This window comes from Macaca thibetana, chromosome 12 (assembly GCF_024542745.1).
Source record: "Macaca thibetana thibetana isolate TM-01 chromosome 12, ASM2454274v1, whole genome shotgun sequence".
Taxonomy (NCBI): Eukaryota; Metazoa; Chordata; class Mammalia; order Primates; family Cercopithecidae; genus Macaca; species Macaca thibetana.
The window spans coordinates 90317900-90335507 of NC_065589.1; the positions used below are offsets into that span (position 1 = coordinate 90317900).

Here is a 17608-nt window from a genome sequence, read left to right on the forward strand (position 1 = left end):
CAAATTTGATTGCCTTTTACTTAAAAACATTGACATTATTGATCTTTGTGGAGTAAAAAGAGGCAGTTTTCATTACGTAGGCATAGCATTTTGGATAATTGTTTTATATAGCATTCTTCATTTTAGATTGCTTATGTAAAATTGTGGATAATTTAATGTTAAAAAGTTTTTCGATATGTTATTAAGCCTATTTTCTGTATGTACTTCTTTGTTTTCCTCAGTATTCCAGAGAAGTCTGTAATTTAGTTCTGTCAGCAGTTTGGTAGTCTTGTGTGGCTGCCACTAGATACAGAGGTAGTCTAGACTATAAGCAGTGCCTAATGTGAATTATCCCCTCTATCTCTAACGAGAGAGGGAGGCATGTGCTATTTTTTTTTTTCATAATTATCCAGGAGTTTGCCTTTAATATTTTTATGAACTTCGAATAGAAAGTATTCATTTTGTAGTTTTAAATTTAGTTTAAAAATTGGTTAAGATTAATTTTTATTGTATAATATAATTTTTTAACATAGAAAAGCAGAGCAAATGTTTGGAGAGATGGAAGTTTGGAATGCAATATCAGAACGTGATCGTCTTGAAATCTACGAAGATGTTTTGTTCTTTCTTTCAAAAAAAGAAAAGGTATTCTTAGTTACTGGTATTTATAGATAACACAAGATGTTTCCTCATTCTCAGGAAGATTGGTTTTAAAATGTGTACGTTTTTGTGGCTTAGTTTATCCAGTTTATGTGGTATAGCAGATTTATTTATTGGAAGTAACATTTAAAGATGGAATGTGTAACTTCTATAATAAGCTTCTTTATCATTCATGTAGCGTATTAAGTACTGATGTAGACTCAGTGGGTAATTCAGCTATTTGTATTGTCATTCATTGGCTATCTTAAACACTCACTTTGAAAAAGGAGGTACCTTTTTTGCTCATTAGGTTTAAAAATGCTGGGTTTTTTTGCTTATAACAAACATATGATTGGTACAAGAATGACAGCAGTGTGCAGTTGTTTCTACAAAACTTATAACGTTTTAAAATACCTATTTCACTCCTGTCTCTTTTTCATTGTGCACTATTATATTTTATGCTTTCTAGTTTTCAAGGAACACATAGATGCAAGTATTATCAAATTTAAACATAGCTGAAGGTCATTGAAGACTTTAGCATTTACCTGCAATGTGACTTGTCCATGGTAACCTTAGTTTTTGTCTGTAATGCTTAGTGGTAGAAAGGTTTATGTAGTGGGGAATGTATGGGGGAAAAGCTGAAAACATGGTTTCCAGATTCTAGCTTTTAGAAGGAGGTGGAAAATGTGAAGCTAAGTACCAAAGCCAAGTGCTTAGGCAAGAGCAAGCAAAGTCAGCAGTGTGGCCATTTAAAGTAAATGAAATTTACTTGAAATTTGATTTAACCTTTGAAATTTGGTCATCCATTAGAATATAAAGCCTTCACTAATTGCAATTTAAGTATCTTAATTTCTTGGAACTTTGAAACATATATATTCATACTTCTGCTATAGGAACAAGCAAAGCAGTTGCGAAAGAGAAATTGGGAAGCCTTAAAAAACATACTTGACAACATGGCTAATGTAACATACTCTACCACTTGGTCTGAAGCCCAGCAGTATCTGATGGATAATCCAACTTTTGCAGAAGATGAGGAGTTACAGAGTAAGAATAATGGCTAAGAGAAATAGTTTTAAATAGTGTCCTCCAGCAGCGAAGAGTTATTTTCACTTTTTATATGAGATAACTAACTGAATTTTATGCAGTTGTTGGTTCATTTCTGAAAAAGTGTTTTATTTCCAAATAGGATATTTCTTTCTGATTGAGTTTGTGATTCATGACAAAATGTTTTTTCAAATTTAAAGTAGCTTTATCAGGTAATACTTGAAATATTTAAATTATAGGTCAAATTTGAAATCATGCTTAGCCATTTGTATGTAACTTGGTAAGAACTAAATGAATTACCGCATTTTACTCGTGTTTTTTTGAGGTAATAACATTACAGATTTGTAAAAAGAAGAAAATGTATTAGAATTATCTTACATTAGGCTTCCCTAAGTATTCTTTCTGAGTTAACCAATTGCTTTTTAAATTATAGCTTTCTCAGCTACCCCTCTAAAAGTCATGCTTCAGTAGATTTTTTTTTATAGGGTGCACAGTTCTATACTAAGCTCTTGGAATAATTATGATATTGCAAACAGATTTTATCATAACACTTTTATTTTCATTAGTTTTGCCATATGCACGTCCTTTGTTTTATCCTATGACATGTTTCAGAGTGCCTTTTATTGAGTTCTTTGTGAAATTTTCCTTAAAACTTTCCTATGCAGATGATTACAAATCATATTGAGTTTAAATACAAGTTTGTTTGTTTGTTTAGAGACGGGGTCTTGCTGTGTTGCCCAGGCTAGTCTTGAACTCCTGGGCTCAAGCAGTCCTCCCACCTCAGCCTTCCAAAGTGTTGAGATTACAGGCATGAGCCACCTCACCCTAGCCTAGCTAAAAGTATTTTTGACAGGTGATTTTGAAATTTTGGGGGATCTAATGCAAATAAACTACTTGTTGACATTTGACACTTTAAATTTTAACTGGCAAATACTTTAGATATGGACAAAGAAGATGCATTAATTTGCTTTGAAGAACACATTCGGGCTTTAGAAAAGGAGGAAGAAGAAGAAAAACAGAAGAGTTTGCTAAGAGAAAGGAGACGACAGCGAAAAAATAGGGAATCTTTCCAGGTAAAAGAAAAAGCTCTTTTCTAGCTTAGTTTTATATTATACTTACAGAACTTGAACAGTAATATAAAGAATTTTGAGACAACTGTTCCCAGATCATAGACTTAGGCTTTGTGAGGACTCATACACATTTAACTCTTTAAGTTCTACAGATGAACATTGATAAATGAGGTTTCGGTTGGGGAAAACAACAGGAGAGATGACTGGAAACAAGATATGTGTGGTGAGTCAGTAGTAGATGATACTTAGTTTCTAGAGGACAAAGGGACTGCTAGGGTATAGTTTGGGGATGGGCCATAATTTCTTAAACACTAAAAAAAGGACCTGGGATTGCATGTTTTTCAGCTAGTAGTTTATTTTCATCTTCAAGTATCATTTTTATTTTCAGTGATAGAAAATATCATGGAGCAATGAATTTTTTGCATTTCATATCTCACCCATTTCAATAATAATTGTAATAGCTAATGTTCTTTGATTGCTTACTGTCAATACAATTTATGTTTACAATCTCAATTTTTATGACAGTCTTATCTTATAAGGGTACTTACTGTTTTTGTTACATAAGTTTATATAACTAAGGAAATGAAGAGGTGAAGTGACTTGCCCAAGTTCAACAGTTGCTGAATAGTGAAGCCAGAATTTGAATCCATGCAGTTTTGATTACAGGGTCTCTTCCATTAACCATTGTATTAGGGTGAATGCTAGGTTACAATGGCTTAAATTTTAAGTTTTTTTCTTGAAATAACAGTCTTTTTGGTCTAGGGCAGGGCATATTGCCATCCCCTAAGGCAGAGGTTCTCAAAATTCAGTGTGTATTAGAATGACGTAGAGGACTTTTTAAAAATTTCTTCTGGCTGGGCACAGTGGCTCATGCCCATAATCCCAGCACTTTGGGAGGCTGAGGCTGGCAATTGCTTGAGTCCAGAAGTTCAAGACTAGCCTGGGCAACATGATGAAACCCGCTCCCTACTAAAAATACAAAAATAATAATAATAATTAGCTGGGTGTGGTGGTGCACGCCTGTAGCCCCAGCTACTCAGGAGGCTGAGATGGGAGAACCTGAGCCCAGGAGGTCAAGACTGCAGTGAGCTGTGATGGCGCCATTGCACTCTAGACTGTGCGAAAGAGCGAGATCCTGTCTCAAAAAAAAAAAAAAAAAAATTATTCCCACTATGCCAAAGGTTACTAACCATCTTAAACGCCACAGCCAGTAGAATGATTTCGGTCCTTATTCAATGAAAACTTAACATTTACTACTCTTGATGGGTTCCTTTATCTTAGTGACTTCCTAGACTATCATATTCTACAATGGTTAAAAACACAAATTGTTTGGCCTTACCTGAAGAATTTGAATTAGTAAGTCTGGGTTGTAGTCTGAAAATTTACATTTCTAAATTTCCAGGTGGTATCGATACTGTTGGACCATACTTTGAGAAGCATTGCCCTAGCGTGTTAACCTTCTCTGCAGAGTTAGGGGTATGCTGCCCCCATTTCACATTTTAACTTGGAAAAAGTCGAAAGAACAGTTCTTTTTTAAAGCTAATGATTTAGAAGTTCTGCTCACCTCCTTCATTTGGGTTCAGTTGCTGAGAATTTAGTCACATGGCCACAACTAGCTACACAAAGGAGGCTAGAAAACTTAGCTTTTAGCTAAGCAGCCATGTGCCCAGGAAGAAGGGGAGGACAGATATTTAGGAGGGCTATTATACACTCTTCCACAACCTAAGCTTTAACGTCTCTGGTGAAGGTTTTGCAGTGGTTTAAAATAAGGAGACATATGTGAAAAAATAATAATACAGTGAAAATAAGATGGAAATCTGGGTCATAGAAAATATGAGACTATAACGTAAACAATACTGAAGGTGGAGACTATGAGGCGAAATTTTGATGTAAAGTCTGCACGGTTCCGCAAATAAGCCTAAATGTGGCTTTGAATCAGATTGCTATGTGTCTAGCATAGTTTCTGATTACTACTAATAAAATTGGTGTTAAGTATGTTATATTAATATTCTTTCAGATATTCAGCCTGGTAATTTTCCTGTTCTGCTACTTCAAAAGATTTATTTAAGACTTTAGTGAAATGAATTAAAAGAGAAGATTGGCATTAGACAATAAAATATAATTAATGGAGAGCATCTCAGTACTTATGGTTATGATGATGACTATTTTTATTTAGTGTTCATTTGCTAATCAGAAAATTCATCACGTCTATGACGGGGAAACTATGACTTTGTTTTTCTTATGTCTTAAAACTGGTATTTGAAGTCAATGTCGTCTGGAAAGGATTGATCTGAGGCTTTCAAGGAGAACCAGAGGAATGTATAGTGTCTCAGAAGCCAAGAGTTTGGAGTTTTAAGATAAAGCATGATCCCCAGATGCACAGAATCAGTATCACCTGGGAAATTATGAAAATGTATATTCTGAAACCTGGGAAATTATGAAAATACATATTCTGAAACCCCACGTCAGACTTAAAGAATCAGATTCTGGAAATGGGACCTAACAATCTGATTTTTTTAAACAGTCCTTCAAATAAGTCTTTGAGAAACCCCTGAGGTAAAGGAATCCATCTAAAGTAACATGTTAAGAAATTTTTATGGAATGAGGACTGAAAGAATACTGTTAAGAGTGGCATTTAAGGTGTTTAGTGACCATTGGCATGGTAGGGAAAGTTAAAGGTCTGCCAAATAGTCAAAAGGTAACTAGAGGTATAGTTATACCTTTCAGATATTCAGTAAGGTGAAATTGAAATAAGCTTGGGGTTAAGAGAAAGGCGTTTCTTGGGTAAGAGAAAACCAGTTAAGAGGGAAAGAATGAAGGAAGAATTGAAAAATAAGGGTGACTCTTATTAAACAAAATCTCGTAAGGTTTGGAATTCAAGCATATATGTGAATACAGTTACACTGAGAGCAGTTTATAAAGGAACAAAAAGAAGGATGAAGATGGAGAAAAATTAATACCGATTAGGATCTAAGACAGTGGTGCTCAACCAGGAAAGCTTTTGTGATTGTCACTATTTGTGGGGAACATGCTACTGGCATCTAGTGTGTAGAGGCAAGAGATGCTGCTAAACATCCTGCAATGTGTACAGGACTCAAACATACCCCGCCCTCAACCAAGAGCAAGAAAGAAAAAAAAGTATTACGTCATCCAAGATGTCATTAGTGCCAAGGGAAGAAGAAACATCAAGCCCAGCCATCTTTGAAGCAACTTGCTTTCCATAATGTAAAAGACAAGGCTTTTTCACCCCTAAAATGGGGCAAGTAAATAGAGAATAAGAACCATACAGTTTTGTCAGAGTGGTTTTCAAACCTGAATTCACATCGGTCATTGAATATTCTAAATACCTGAATATTAATATTGCTTTAAAAAAATAGTCCTCAGGTGTTTCTTTCAGGTTAGGGATCCACTATAGAAATAATTTCAGTGTCACAGTTCTTTGACTTTATCAGACGGATCTCACCAGTCTGGAAGTGTAAGAAACACTAGCAAAACAGGTATGATAGAGTGAGGTAAGTTCTAAGATACTAGAGCATCACTGAAGATGGTTTCCAAACTATTTTAGAGACTCAAGAGGGAGCAAGTGAGGAACCTGGTGAGCACAACAAGGGTGGTTAAGACAAAATTCCATTTATGTTGAAGGGTAAGGGTAGTTGACAAAAGGGTAGATACAGGCAGGGTTTGAGAAAAGAATTTCAGAGTTGCAAGGGAGTATGGACATATTTAGTCTCATCTGAAGAGGAATGAGTGGAGTTGTAAGTGCCTGATGTTGGTTTAGGACAGCTCTATCCAATAAAAATGTGAATGCCACAAATGCGATGTTAATTTATTATTTATTTTAGTAATTTAACCCAGTGTAACCAAATATTATTTTAACACATAATCAGTATTTTTTAAAATTGCTAATATTTGTGTGTAGGGTCCAGCCCCACAGGGTCGGTGGGTTTTTCTCCCCATGTGTGAAGACAAGAGATTGTAGAAATAAAGACACAAAACAAAGAGATAAAAGGCAGCTGGGCCCAGGGGACCACTACCACCAAGACACAGAGACCGGTAGTGGCCCCAAATGCCAGGCTGCACTGATATTTATTGGATACAAGACAAAGGGGCAGGGTAAGGAGTGTGATCCATCTCCAATGATAGGTAAGGTCACGTAGGTCACGTGGGTCATGTGTCCACTGGACAGGGGGCCCTTCCCTGCCTGGCAGCCGAGGCAAAGAGAAAGGAGAGACAGCTTACGCCATTATTTCTGCATATCAGAGACTTTTAGTACTTTCACTAATTTGTTACTGCTATCAAGAAGGCAGAGCCGGGTGTAACAGGATGGACCGTGAAGGTGGACTAGGAGTGTGACCACTGAAGCACAGCATCACAGGGAGACGGTTAGGCCTCCGGATAACTGCGGGTGGACCTGACTGATGTCAGGTCCTCCACAAGAGGTGGAGGAGTAGAGTCTTCTCTAAACTCCCCCGGAGAAAGAGAGACTCCCTTTCCCGGTCTGCTAAGTAGCAGGTGTTTTTCCTTGACACTGACGCTACCTCTAGACCATGGTCCACTTGGCAACGGGCGGTCCACTTGGCAACGGGCGTCTTCCCTGACGCTGGCGTTACCACTAGACCAAGGAGCCCTCTGGTGGCCTACCCGGGCATAACAGAAGGTTCGCACTCTTGTCTTCTGGTCACTTCTCACTGTGTCACCTCAGCTCCTATCACTGTATGGCCTGATTTTTCCTAGGTTATGATTGTAGAGCGAGGATTATTATTATATTGAAATAAAGGGTAATTGCTACAAACTAATGAATAATGATATTCATATATAATCATATCTGTGATCTATATCTAACTATTCTCATTTTATATATTTTATTATACTGGAACAGCTCGTGCCCTCAGTCTCTTGCCTCGGCACCCGGGTGGCTTGCTGCCCACATTTGTGGTACTAAATCTTCAAGATCATTGTATGTTTTATACTTAACAGCACATCACAACTCAGAATAGCTACATTTCATGTACCCAGAAGCTATGTTAGGTCAGTGGCTACCTTATTGAACAGTGCAGGTATAGGAATTGTGGCAACAGAATATAGGGTTACAGTTTGTTTTAGTCACATTTGTGTATAGCAGTGGAAGACAGTTTTTCCTGTTGGGGTGGGGTGGGGGGTTGGTATCATCAGGCATTAGATTATCGTGAGGACCACACAACCTAGATTGCTGGCATGCTCAGTTCACAATATGGTTTGCAGTCCTATGAGAATCTGATGCCCCCACTGATCTGACAGGAGGCGGAGCTCGGGCGGTAATGCTTGTTCCACCACTCACTCCCTGCTGTGTGGCTCGGTTCCAGTTCTGTGGCCGGGGGTTGGGATCCGCTGATGTACAGGATTAAACTCCCTAAGGATTGGGTTGGAAGCAGGAAGTGTGGAAATTGAAACTAGATATGGGTTTGAATCCTAGGTCTCCAAACTACTTTGGGAAAATTATACATCCTCCTCTTAAGGCCCCTTGTTTTTTAAAGAATAAATAAAAATACCTAGAACACATCAGGCACTATTTTTAAAGACAGAGTATACGTTTAAGGAAACATGCGTATACATTCTTTAGCCTCATCATTTGAGGTGGATACCCAATATTGTAAGTTAAGTTCTACCTTTTTTTAAAGCTAAAAATTAGGTTCTATCTGAAAGGGTAGGAAATAGAACCTTAGGAGGATAATGCGGTGTTGTAAAAGTTATTTTCTCTAAAGGACAAAATATTTTTCTGCCTAAAGGCAGTTGTTACTTTGCCCAAATAGGAAATAGTCTTTATACCCAAACAGGTTTGGGATAACATTGGTAGAAGAGTTTTAACTATGTCAAAGTTTTTGTGTGTTTTCATGTTAGACTCTTATTTCTCATGTACTTAGATGACTTTTCAAATATAATTTTTCTCCCTAGATATTTTTAGATGAATTACATGAACATGGACAACTACATTCTATGTCATCTTGGATGGAATTGTATCCAACTATTAGTTCTGATATTAGATTCACTAATATGCTTGGTCAGCCTGGTAAGATTATTTTCTTTCCTAATTTACCGTTATGGTAGTAGTTGGAATGGGCCAAATGCAAAGGTGATTATGTTGGGGGAAGGGTGCTTTATTTTTGTTTTTTAAACAAAAAAGTAATTGCAGCTCTTTGGTTAGAGCTAGCTTTTGACTTCTTTAGTTTTTTCATTAGGATCAACTGCACTTGATCTTTTCAAGTTTTATGTTGAGGATCTTAAAGCACGTTATCATGATGAGAAGAAGATAATAAAAGACATTCTAAAGGTAAATATTTATTCTTACCTTTTAACCTATAGTATATCTTAAAAGTACTGTATTCCTTTGATTTATGCATTATTGATACTAAGATTTCTTTTTTTTTAGGATAAAGGGTTTGTAGTTGAAGTAAATACCACTTTTGAAGATTTTGTGGCGATAATCAGTTCAACTAAAAGATCAACTACATTAGATGCTGGAAATATCAAATTGGCTTTCAATAGTGTAAGTTATTTTTTCTCTTGTAAATAACTAATTTAATAGTATAGTTTTTAATTTATTCAGATAAAAGCAGCTAAGTTGCAGCGCATTGGAAACGGAATATGAATAGAATTTTACAGAGTAGTAGCCAGTCTTTCAGGTAAGGTAAAAGAAAAAATTTTATTTAGACGATGGATTGACATTAAACTTCCTTTGCTCAAATTAACTGTTATTATTATACATAATATGGCCGTTATAAACCAGGCCTTGGGCCACACATGAAATACACCGACACTAACAACAGCTGATGAGCTAAAAACAAAAGACAAAACATTTGCAAAAACCTTATAATGTTTTAAGAAAGTTTACAAATTTGTGCTGGGCCACATTCAAAGCTTTCCTGGGCCACATGTGGCCCATGGGCCACAGGTTGGACAAGCTTATTTTAAACAATGTGTGATTCCTAAATTAACAATAAATTATTTCAGCTAATAGTTATGATACTATTATAACTGATTAAGTATGATTTTCTAATAGTTACTAGAAAAGGCAGAAGCCCGTGAACGCGAAAGAGAAAAAGAAGAGGCTCGGAAGATGAAACGAAAAGAGTCTGCATTTAAGAGTATGTTAAAACAAGCTGCTCCCCCGATAGAATTGGATGCTGTCTGGGAAGATGTATGTATACTTGTTAATTTTTTCTAATGGAATTATTTTCTTTACAGTTGAGAAAGAAATTTAAAATATTTTTATTTTTCATTTTATAGCCACAAAAGCTAAATTTATTTGTAGAATATATTAAATATATTTAGAATATAATAAAAGCATTAAATCAGCTGTGAGTCTGTGTTTAGGAATATTTGTAAAGAATGGTTTGGACTTTTGAAGGGAGGAAATAATGGACTTTAAAGGGACTGGTTCATCACAGTTTTTACTTGCTGTTATGATTTATTTTAGATGTATTGGTGTACTTTCTTGGTATTCATATATTTATTTTAAATCTGAATTTTTCAGATCCGTGAGAGATTTGTAAAAGAGCCAGCATTTGAGGACATAACTCTAGAATCTGAAAGAAAACGAATATTTAAAGATTTTATGCATGTGCTTGAGGTAATTTTAGAATTCTCATATATAAAATATATAAAAATGTAAACAAATTGAAGAACTTAGAATGATGAAAGTATTTTACTTAATGTTCACTGCTTTCATACAAATGTACTTACCTGGGACAGTTAGAGAATGGTATTTTTCCTATAAAAACTGCTTTTAAGTGAGAGAAATTACAAGTTTCCATAGGAATATAAAGATTTGTATGTGAAAACTGTTTTGTATTTTTAGAAAGTTTTAGAAATTGAGCAGTTTGGCAGCCACATGGATTGACTAGAAAACTTAAAACTGAAAAATTTTTCTTGTAAAGCAGATAGAAAACAGTTTTTAGGCACATTTGAGGTATTATACCACATTAGCTGTGTAGAAAACCCAGAGAGTTTCTGGAATAAATGGTAAGATTTTGTTGAAATAAGCAATGAAACATTAACATCTCAGGTCACTTTAATAAGGTTCACTGGGCACAGTGGCTCACGCGTGTAATCCCAGCACTTTGGGAGGCTGAGGTGCATGCTGATCACCAGAGGTCAGGAGTTTGAGACCAGCTGGGCAACATGGCAAAACCCTGTCTCTACTAAAAATACAAAGAAATTAGCAGGGAGTGATGGCGCCCAGCCACTCAGGAGGCTGAGGCAAGAGAATTGCTTGAACCCAGGAGGTGGAAGTTGTAGTGAGCCAAGATCATGCCACTGTACTCCAGCCTGGGCAACAGAGTGGGACTCCTTCTCAAAAAAAAAAAAAAAGTAAGAGTATTTTGATGACAGTTTCAGGTAGGCCCTTGTAAGTATGCTGAATTGACCAATAATTATTGAATAATAGTGGGCCAGTGTTCTGATTGCTTTATGTATATTATAAGCCTATGAAGTTAATAGGTGAACAAACTGAGGCAAAGAGAAGTAAAGTGAGTTACAGGGTTGGAAGCCAGGCATGTTGACCTTGGTCAGTGCTTTTAACAAGTATGCCATACTGTCAGTTTTAGAGTAACTAATACTTCATAAGCTAAAAACTAGTATGTGTTTAATATTATAGTGTTGCATTGTAAATGGGCATAGCAGGACACTAAATTGACTGTTTCCTATTCCTTGATTTCCTATTTCTTGATTTATTGTTCTTGATTAATATAATGTTAACCACCGTTTTTGTGTAACATGTATTCACATAGGCCCTATATTGTTTCACAGCTGCCTCTAGATGTGGTCCTGTTGGCCTTTTTTTTAATTCTTTTTTTTTTTTTTTTTTTTTTTTTAAAGCAGAGTCTCTCTCTGTATTTTTTTTTTTAAAGCAGAGTCTCTCTCTGTCATCCACTCCTAGGCCAGAGTGCAGCAGTGCAGTTATGGCTCACTGCAACCTTGAACTGTTGGGTTCAAATGATCCTCCTAAGTAGCTGGAACTGCAGTCACGTGCCATCACGCTTGGCTTTTTGTGGGGCTTTTTTGGTTTTTGTTTAAAGATGGGATCTTGCTATGTTGGGCAGGCTGGCCTCAAGCAAGTCTCCTGCCTTGACCTTCTGAAGTGCTGTGATTATAGGCATGAGCAACCATGCTGGGCCTCTAGATCTTTTCTGTGCCAAATGTAGTGCAGACCAGAAGCATCTACATTACCTAGAAGCTTCTTAGGAATGCAGAACCTTAGGCCCCATGGGGCAGAAATCCTGCATCTGACTCTGCATTTTAACCAGATTCCCAAGCATTAAAATATACATTTAATTTTGAGAAGCTTTGCTCTAGATAGTGTCTTACCTATTTTCCCCCAGTTCAAGAATCTCCAGATTCTTTTGTGATCTGTACTGGGGATAAAGTAGTTAGGTGGTAAATGGAGTAAAAATGGTACCATAGGGAAGGGCTGAACACATTTAGATTTTGGGGCCTTAATAATCTGAGGCTTGAGGTATTAAAGGTAGGTTAGCATTCAGTGAGATCAAAAGGAGAATAGTCCATTCTGAGATCCAGATTTTCCATTTCCACATCTGTAACTGAGGTAGAATTTATTCTCAAAGCCATAGAAATGTTTAGGGGCAAAGAGCTTGTACTCTAGCACCCCCCATCACTGCTAACCTAATAATTGTTTTAATGAGTAGAAATCCACAAAGACAACATATGGATGTCTAAGGATGTCTTGTTTGAGGAGGAAGGAAATGGCTCCTTGGGGGAAATGAAAAAGGGGTAATAGATTTTGGATTTATTCTGACATCAACTTTATATATCTCAATTCAAGGATGGCTCTCAGGTTGTTTTTTATCTTAGTGCTTGGCCTAAGTTGCTGATCAAAGCCAAATTGATCACAAAAACCATGCCTGAATGTCATTGTATTTCACTGTCATTAAAAGCAGACTGCATATTACACTTTTCTTCTAAACCACACCATTCTCATTCTTCTAAAAAAAACTACTTTTTCAGGCCAGGCGCGGTGGCTCACGCCTGTAATCCCAGCATTTGGGGAGGCTGAGGCAGGCGGATCACGAGGTCAGGAGATCAAGACCATCCTGGCTAACACGGTGAAACCCCGTCTCTACTAAAAATACAAAAAAGTAGCCGGGCATGGTGGCAGGCACCTGTAGTCCCAGCTACTTGGGAGGCTGAGGCAGGAGAATGGCGTGAATCCGGGAGGCGGAGCTTGCAGTGAGCCGAGAGCGTGCCACTGCACTCCAGCCTGGGCGACAGAGTAAGACTCTGTCTTAAAAATAAATAAATAAATAAATAACTTTTTCAGCTGGGTGCAGTGGCTCATTGCTGTAATCCCAGCCCAGCACTTTGAGAGGCCGAGGTGCATGGATCACCTGAGGTCAGGAGTTCAAGACCAGCCTGGCCAACATGGTGAAACCCTGTCTCTACCAAAAATAGAAAAAATTAGCCAGGCGTGGTGGTGCGCGCCTGTAGTCCCAGCTACTTGGGAGGCTGAGGCAGGAGAATTTGCTTGAACCTGGGAAGCAGAGGTTGCATTGAGCCAAAATCGCACCACTGCACTCCAGCCTGGGTGATAGAGCGAGACTTTGTCTCAAAACAAAAATAAAAGAAACCTACTTTTTCTACTAATGGTTTTTAACATTGTTTTGTTTAGATGTCTAAATGAGTGGGTATAGGATGGGCAAGAAAGAACAGAAGAAAAATTTAAGTGACAATTCTTTGCAGTTTCAAGCAATTACATTTCTATATATTGTGGAGTTTTACTCTAAGAACTTACTTCCGTGGCTTTTTAAAGATTCTTTGCAGTCTGTCTACAGTAAGTGTAAATTCTTGAAATTTTTTTTTGTCCCCGTAGCATGAATGTCAGCATCATCATTCAAAGAACAAGAAACATTCTAAGAAATCTAAAAAACATCATAGGAAACGTTCCCGCTCTCGATCGGTAAAGGAATTTATTGTACCAAGAGTGTATTAAAGTTATGGCACCATGAGTGTATTAAAATGTTAGCATTATTATGAATGAAATTATTTGTGTTTTTTAGGGGTCAGATTCAGATGATGATGATAGCCATTCAAAGAAAAAAAGACAACGATCAGAGTCTCGTTCTGCTTCAGAACATTCTTCTAGTGCAGAGTCTGGTGAGCATTTCTGTTTATTTGATTAAATCATTTATACTGATATACTCAAATTCTGACACTTTTGTTTTCCTTTTATGCTGCTCAGAGAGAAGTTACAAAAAGTCAAAAAAGCATAAGAAGAAAAGTAAGAAGAGGAGACATAAATCTGTAAGCAAGCTTCTAATTTTTACATTTCACCTAGGCGTTTGCCCTTAACTTCCTCAGAGATCATAGAACCTTTTTCTGTCTAATTCTCTGCAGCCCAGGACAGTTCAGGTGGGCACATTGTTGTTGCTCTTAACCTTGATCTTCCATTAAAATCATTTGGTGAGCTTTGAAAAAATACACACACCAGTGTTAGGATCCCCATCCCGGTCTTTAAAATTAATCTTCTAGAAAAGAGACTCTTGTGCGTGCATGTGTCTCTGTGTATGTATGTATATTTGTGTGTATATGTAGACTGAAGCTGTTGTTGAGAACCACAAGTTTAAAACAACCACTCCTCTACGCTTGTAGGTCTTAATCTTAGGTGTACATTAGGATCCACCTAAGGAGCTTTTTCAAAATGTGAAGGCGTGGGTATCACCACAAACCTGTTGAGTTACATTTTTTTTTATTTGAATTTGTGTGTATCTAATGAAGAGCCATTCATTTAAGCACTGACATTAAATTTTAAATAATTCCTACTCAGCAATTTCAAGAAAATTTTATTAATATAGCTGTCTGCCTTATGTGTTAAAGCTAACAGCAATATCCTAGGTACATGTATAAACCAGTATTATACTGAGTTGGTGAAAAATGTAATATGTCTCTGTATTTACATAATAGATACTACACATCTGATGTGGTAGTAAGTCTCATGGGTGGTATTTTATCCTGTTAGAATATTATCCTTCCCAAGGGAAGGCTGTCCCCCATGGATCTTGGGTAAATTTTACTTAATCCTTGAGGTTAACAATTCACATTTGCTCTAAGAACACATAGTCTGTTATACGTAGATGTTCTTAAGTATTACTTATATAAGAATTACCTATATAAGAATGGTATCTTCATCAAAATGCTAACCTGTTATTTTCTATTCATTCAGGACTCTCCAGAATCTGATGCTGAGCGAGAGAAGGATAAAAAAGAAAAAGATCGGGAAAGTGAAAAAGACAGAACTAGACAAAGATCAGAATCAAAACACAAATCGCCTAAGAAAAAGACTGGAAAGGATTCTGTAAGTATTTAGAATTGTTTCCTTACCTGTATTTTCAAAATGCAAAAATGGATTCTTTGGTGAAACCATGGTGGTGTTGAAAGAATAGACTTTTCCAAGTGTGCTACAATTGAAGAAAACAGTGAAAATTCAGTTAACTACATTTCACACAATGTGATAGTTTTTGGTCATGAATGATCCTAGATTTGATTCTCCTAAATTTGACATTTTTAAAATATAGCATTTCATAACTGTAGCCTTAACTCACTAAGAAAGGATATGGTCACTAAGAAGTGCCACTGGACATGTTTTACCTAATTCTCAAATTTTTTTTTAAGTGAGAGACTAAATCTGGGATTCTACAGATGTCCGCAGTTGTCACTGTCATTAAATCCTTTGTTTCAAAAAGTAGCAATTCAGTAACTTTTAGAAATACTGATTTGGGTTGGAGAAAGGGCAAAAAAATAGGAGAGGAGAATATAAGCCAAAGTTAATTATTTCAATAACAGATTACATAATTAGTTGTTTTCAAAAATATGTATATATGAATGACAGAGCCTAATAATGCAAATACTGTGGGTTTAGCAAGGGCAAATGCCTATGAATCATCACTGGAGAGCATAAACTATGTAGATAAAACCCTATTAGGGATCTCTGGATATTCTGATTCGTTGGTATAGGGTGGGTTTTTTTTAGAGCTGAAACAGGTGAGTCTGAGTCACATCGTAAGTGAAGAGTGAATGCTTCCTTTGTACTTTTTAGCAGCTTATGGTGGGTTAAATGAAATCCCTGGAGTGAAAGAGGACAATATGTGAACTATCCACTTTTCAAAGGTTGTGTCTCACATATAGTGCAGTATTGTTTTTGTTTGTTCAGCCTAAATCTTGTCCTGTTCATAAGTCTTGTGTATTTATTTGGCACAGGAATTCATATGCTTAAAGCATACTACTTCTGTTTCTGTGATAATACTTCTGGAACCAGGGGGAAGCTACAAAATTAGCAAGGAATAGGCCGGGCGCGGTGGCTCATGCCTGTAATCCTAGCACTTTGGGAGGCCGAGGTGGGCAGATCACGAGGTCAGGAGTTGAGACCAGCCTGGCCAACATGATGAAACCCTGTCTCTACTAAAAATACAAAAATTAGCTGGGCGTGGTGGCGGACGCTTGTAATCCCAGCTACTCGGGAGGCTGAGGCAGGAGAATTGCTTGAACTGTGAGGCAGAGGTTGCAGTGAGCTGAGATGAGCCTGAGTAACAAGAACAAGACTTGGTCTCCAAAAAAAAAATTAGCAAGGAATATATTCTCTAGGAAATGAATACCTGGCTTCCATTAAATGGAAATACTGTTTCATATTCACACAGTCTTTATACTCTGTGAAATGTGTTTCTTTGGAAGAGAATTTATATAGATACTGGATTCTTTTTTCACAGGCTCAGCCCTTAAACCTCTGAGTACTGATGTCAACTATAATTGTAATCAATGTCTTTTCAGGGTAATTGGGATACTTCTGGCAGTGAACTGAGTGAAGGGGAATTGGAAAAGCGCAGAAGAACCCTTTTGGAGCAACTGGATGATGATCAATAAATTATACCAAATATATGTTTACAGTATGATTTAAAGTCTGATTCAGACCAGGGACTCTATTTTAAGTTCAACTGAAGTAACACTGGGTTTTAATTATATCACAGGAAAAAAAAAAGTGCATTTAAGTATTGTTATCGTGGACTTTATAAAAGCAAAGGAAATTGAAAATAACTTTTGATTCTGTATCAAGAATCATATTTTCATACAGTCATAACTGTCTTTCTGTGACCCTTTCACAGGGCACTGTAGGATGGATTAAAGGTGGCAATTTACTGATAACTGCAGATGTCTCTACTTTGTTCTAAAATCTAAGTCATGAGGTGATTTGATTTACTTTATAGAAGCTGGATTTTGAAGATATAATGAAAAATTTTTTGATAATATAGTAGTACAAAAAAAGCACCAGCAACTGATAAAACTGCTTTTTTGTGCACTACCCAACTGGTTACAGCCAATGTGATCTTTTATGGTGAAACTCCTAAGAAATAGGTGGTTTTGCTGGAAACTTGGTAGACCCTTAATTATAGTGGTGCTAATGAGCACTACTGTAATATAAAGCCACCATTATTTTTTATCAAACATCTGAATACATTTTACAAAGGCTATTGTGAGGGCATTATTTTGAGCATCTATTTTGAGGTGATGTTTAAAAAAAACTTTAACATCAAATTGTAAATTAATTTAAATATATTGCCTTAAGGACCTACTAAAGAATGTGCCACCAGACTTTAAGTGATAGTTGCAATATCCTTGTCTAAAAAAAAAAAAAAAAAGTTGACTTAAACATTTTCTTTAACAGTTGTCTTTTTTTTCTAAATTCAGTCTTTCTCTTGCTTTTTTCCCCCGCTATTGAGGAAGTATTTTGCCTTCCCTACTCACTGAGAAGTATTGACTTCGTGGTACACATTCTAAAGCATTTCTGATTTGAATATTTTTGTACATTTTTATCAATTATTAAACCTTCTCTTCTAGTG

General features: G+C 36.6%; 1 protein-coding gene across 14 annotated transcripts in view; it reads left to right on the forward strand.

Annotated features, from left to right (window-relative positions):
- Nucleotides 1-17608, forward strand: part of PRPF40A (pre-mRNA processing factor 40 homolog A) — a 64676-nt gene extending 47068 nt beyond the window's left edge. For 9 of the 14 annotated variants that reach the window (XM_050752054.1, XM_050752060.1, XM_050752058.1 and 6 more), the window contains 13 exons: nucleotides 513-621; nucleotides 1509-1659; nucleotides 2599-2732; nucleotides 8661-8775; nucleotides 8945-9036; nucleotides 9136-9252; nucleotides 9766-9903; nucleotides 10240-10335; nucleotides 13591-13677; nucleotides 13778-13874; nucleotides 13960-14021; nucleotides 14941-15072; nucleotides 16542-17608. In XM_050752054.1, the coding sequence (XP_050608011.1) occupies nucleotides 513-621; nucleotides 1509-1659; nucleotides 2599-2732; nucleotides 8661-8775; nucleotides 8945-9036; nucleotides 9136-9252; nucleotides 9766-9903; nucleotides 10240-10335; nucleotides 13591-13677; nucleotides 13778-13874; nucleotides 13960-14021; nucleotides 14941-15072; nucleotides 16542-16634 (1423 nt within the window). In that variant the 3' untranslated portion in view covers nucleotides 16635-17608. Of the gene's footprint in view, nucleotides 1-512; nucleotides 622-1508; nucleotides 1660-2598; nucleotides 2733-8660; nucleotides 8776-8932; nucleotides 9037-9135; nucleotides 9253-9765; nucleotides 9904-10239; nucleotides 10336-13590; nucleotides 13678-13777; nucleotides 13875-13959; nucleotides 14022-14940; nucleotides 15073-16541 lie in introns of all 14 variants that reach the window. The other 5 variants (XM_050752053.1, XM_050752057.1, XM_050752056.1 and 2 more) reach the window with 1 other exon arrangement.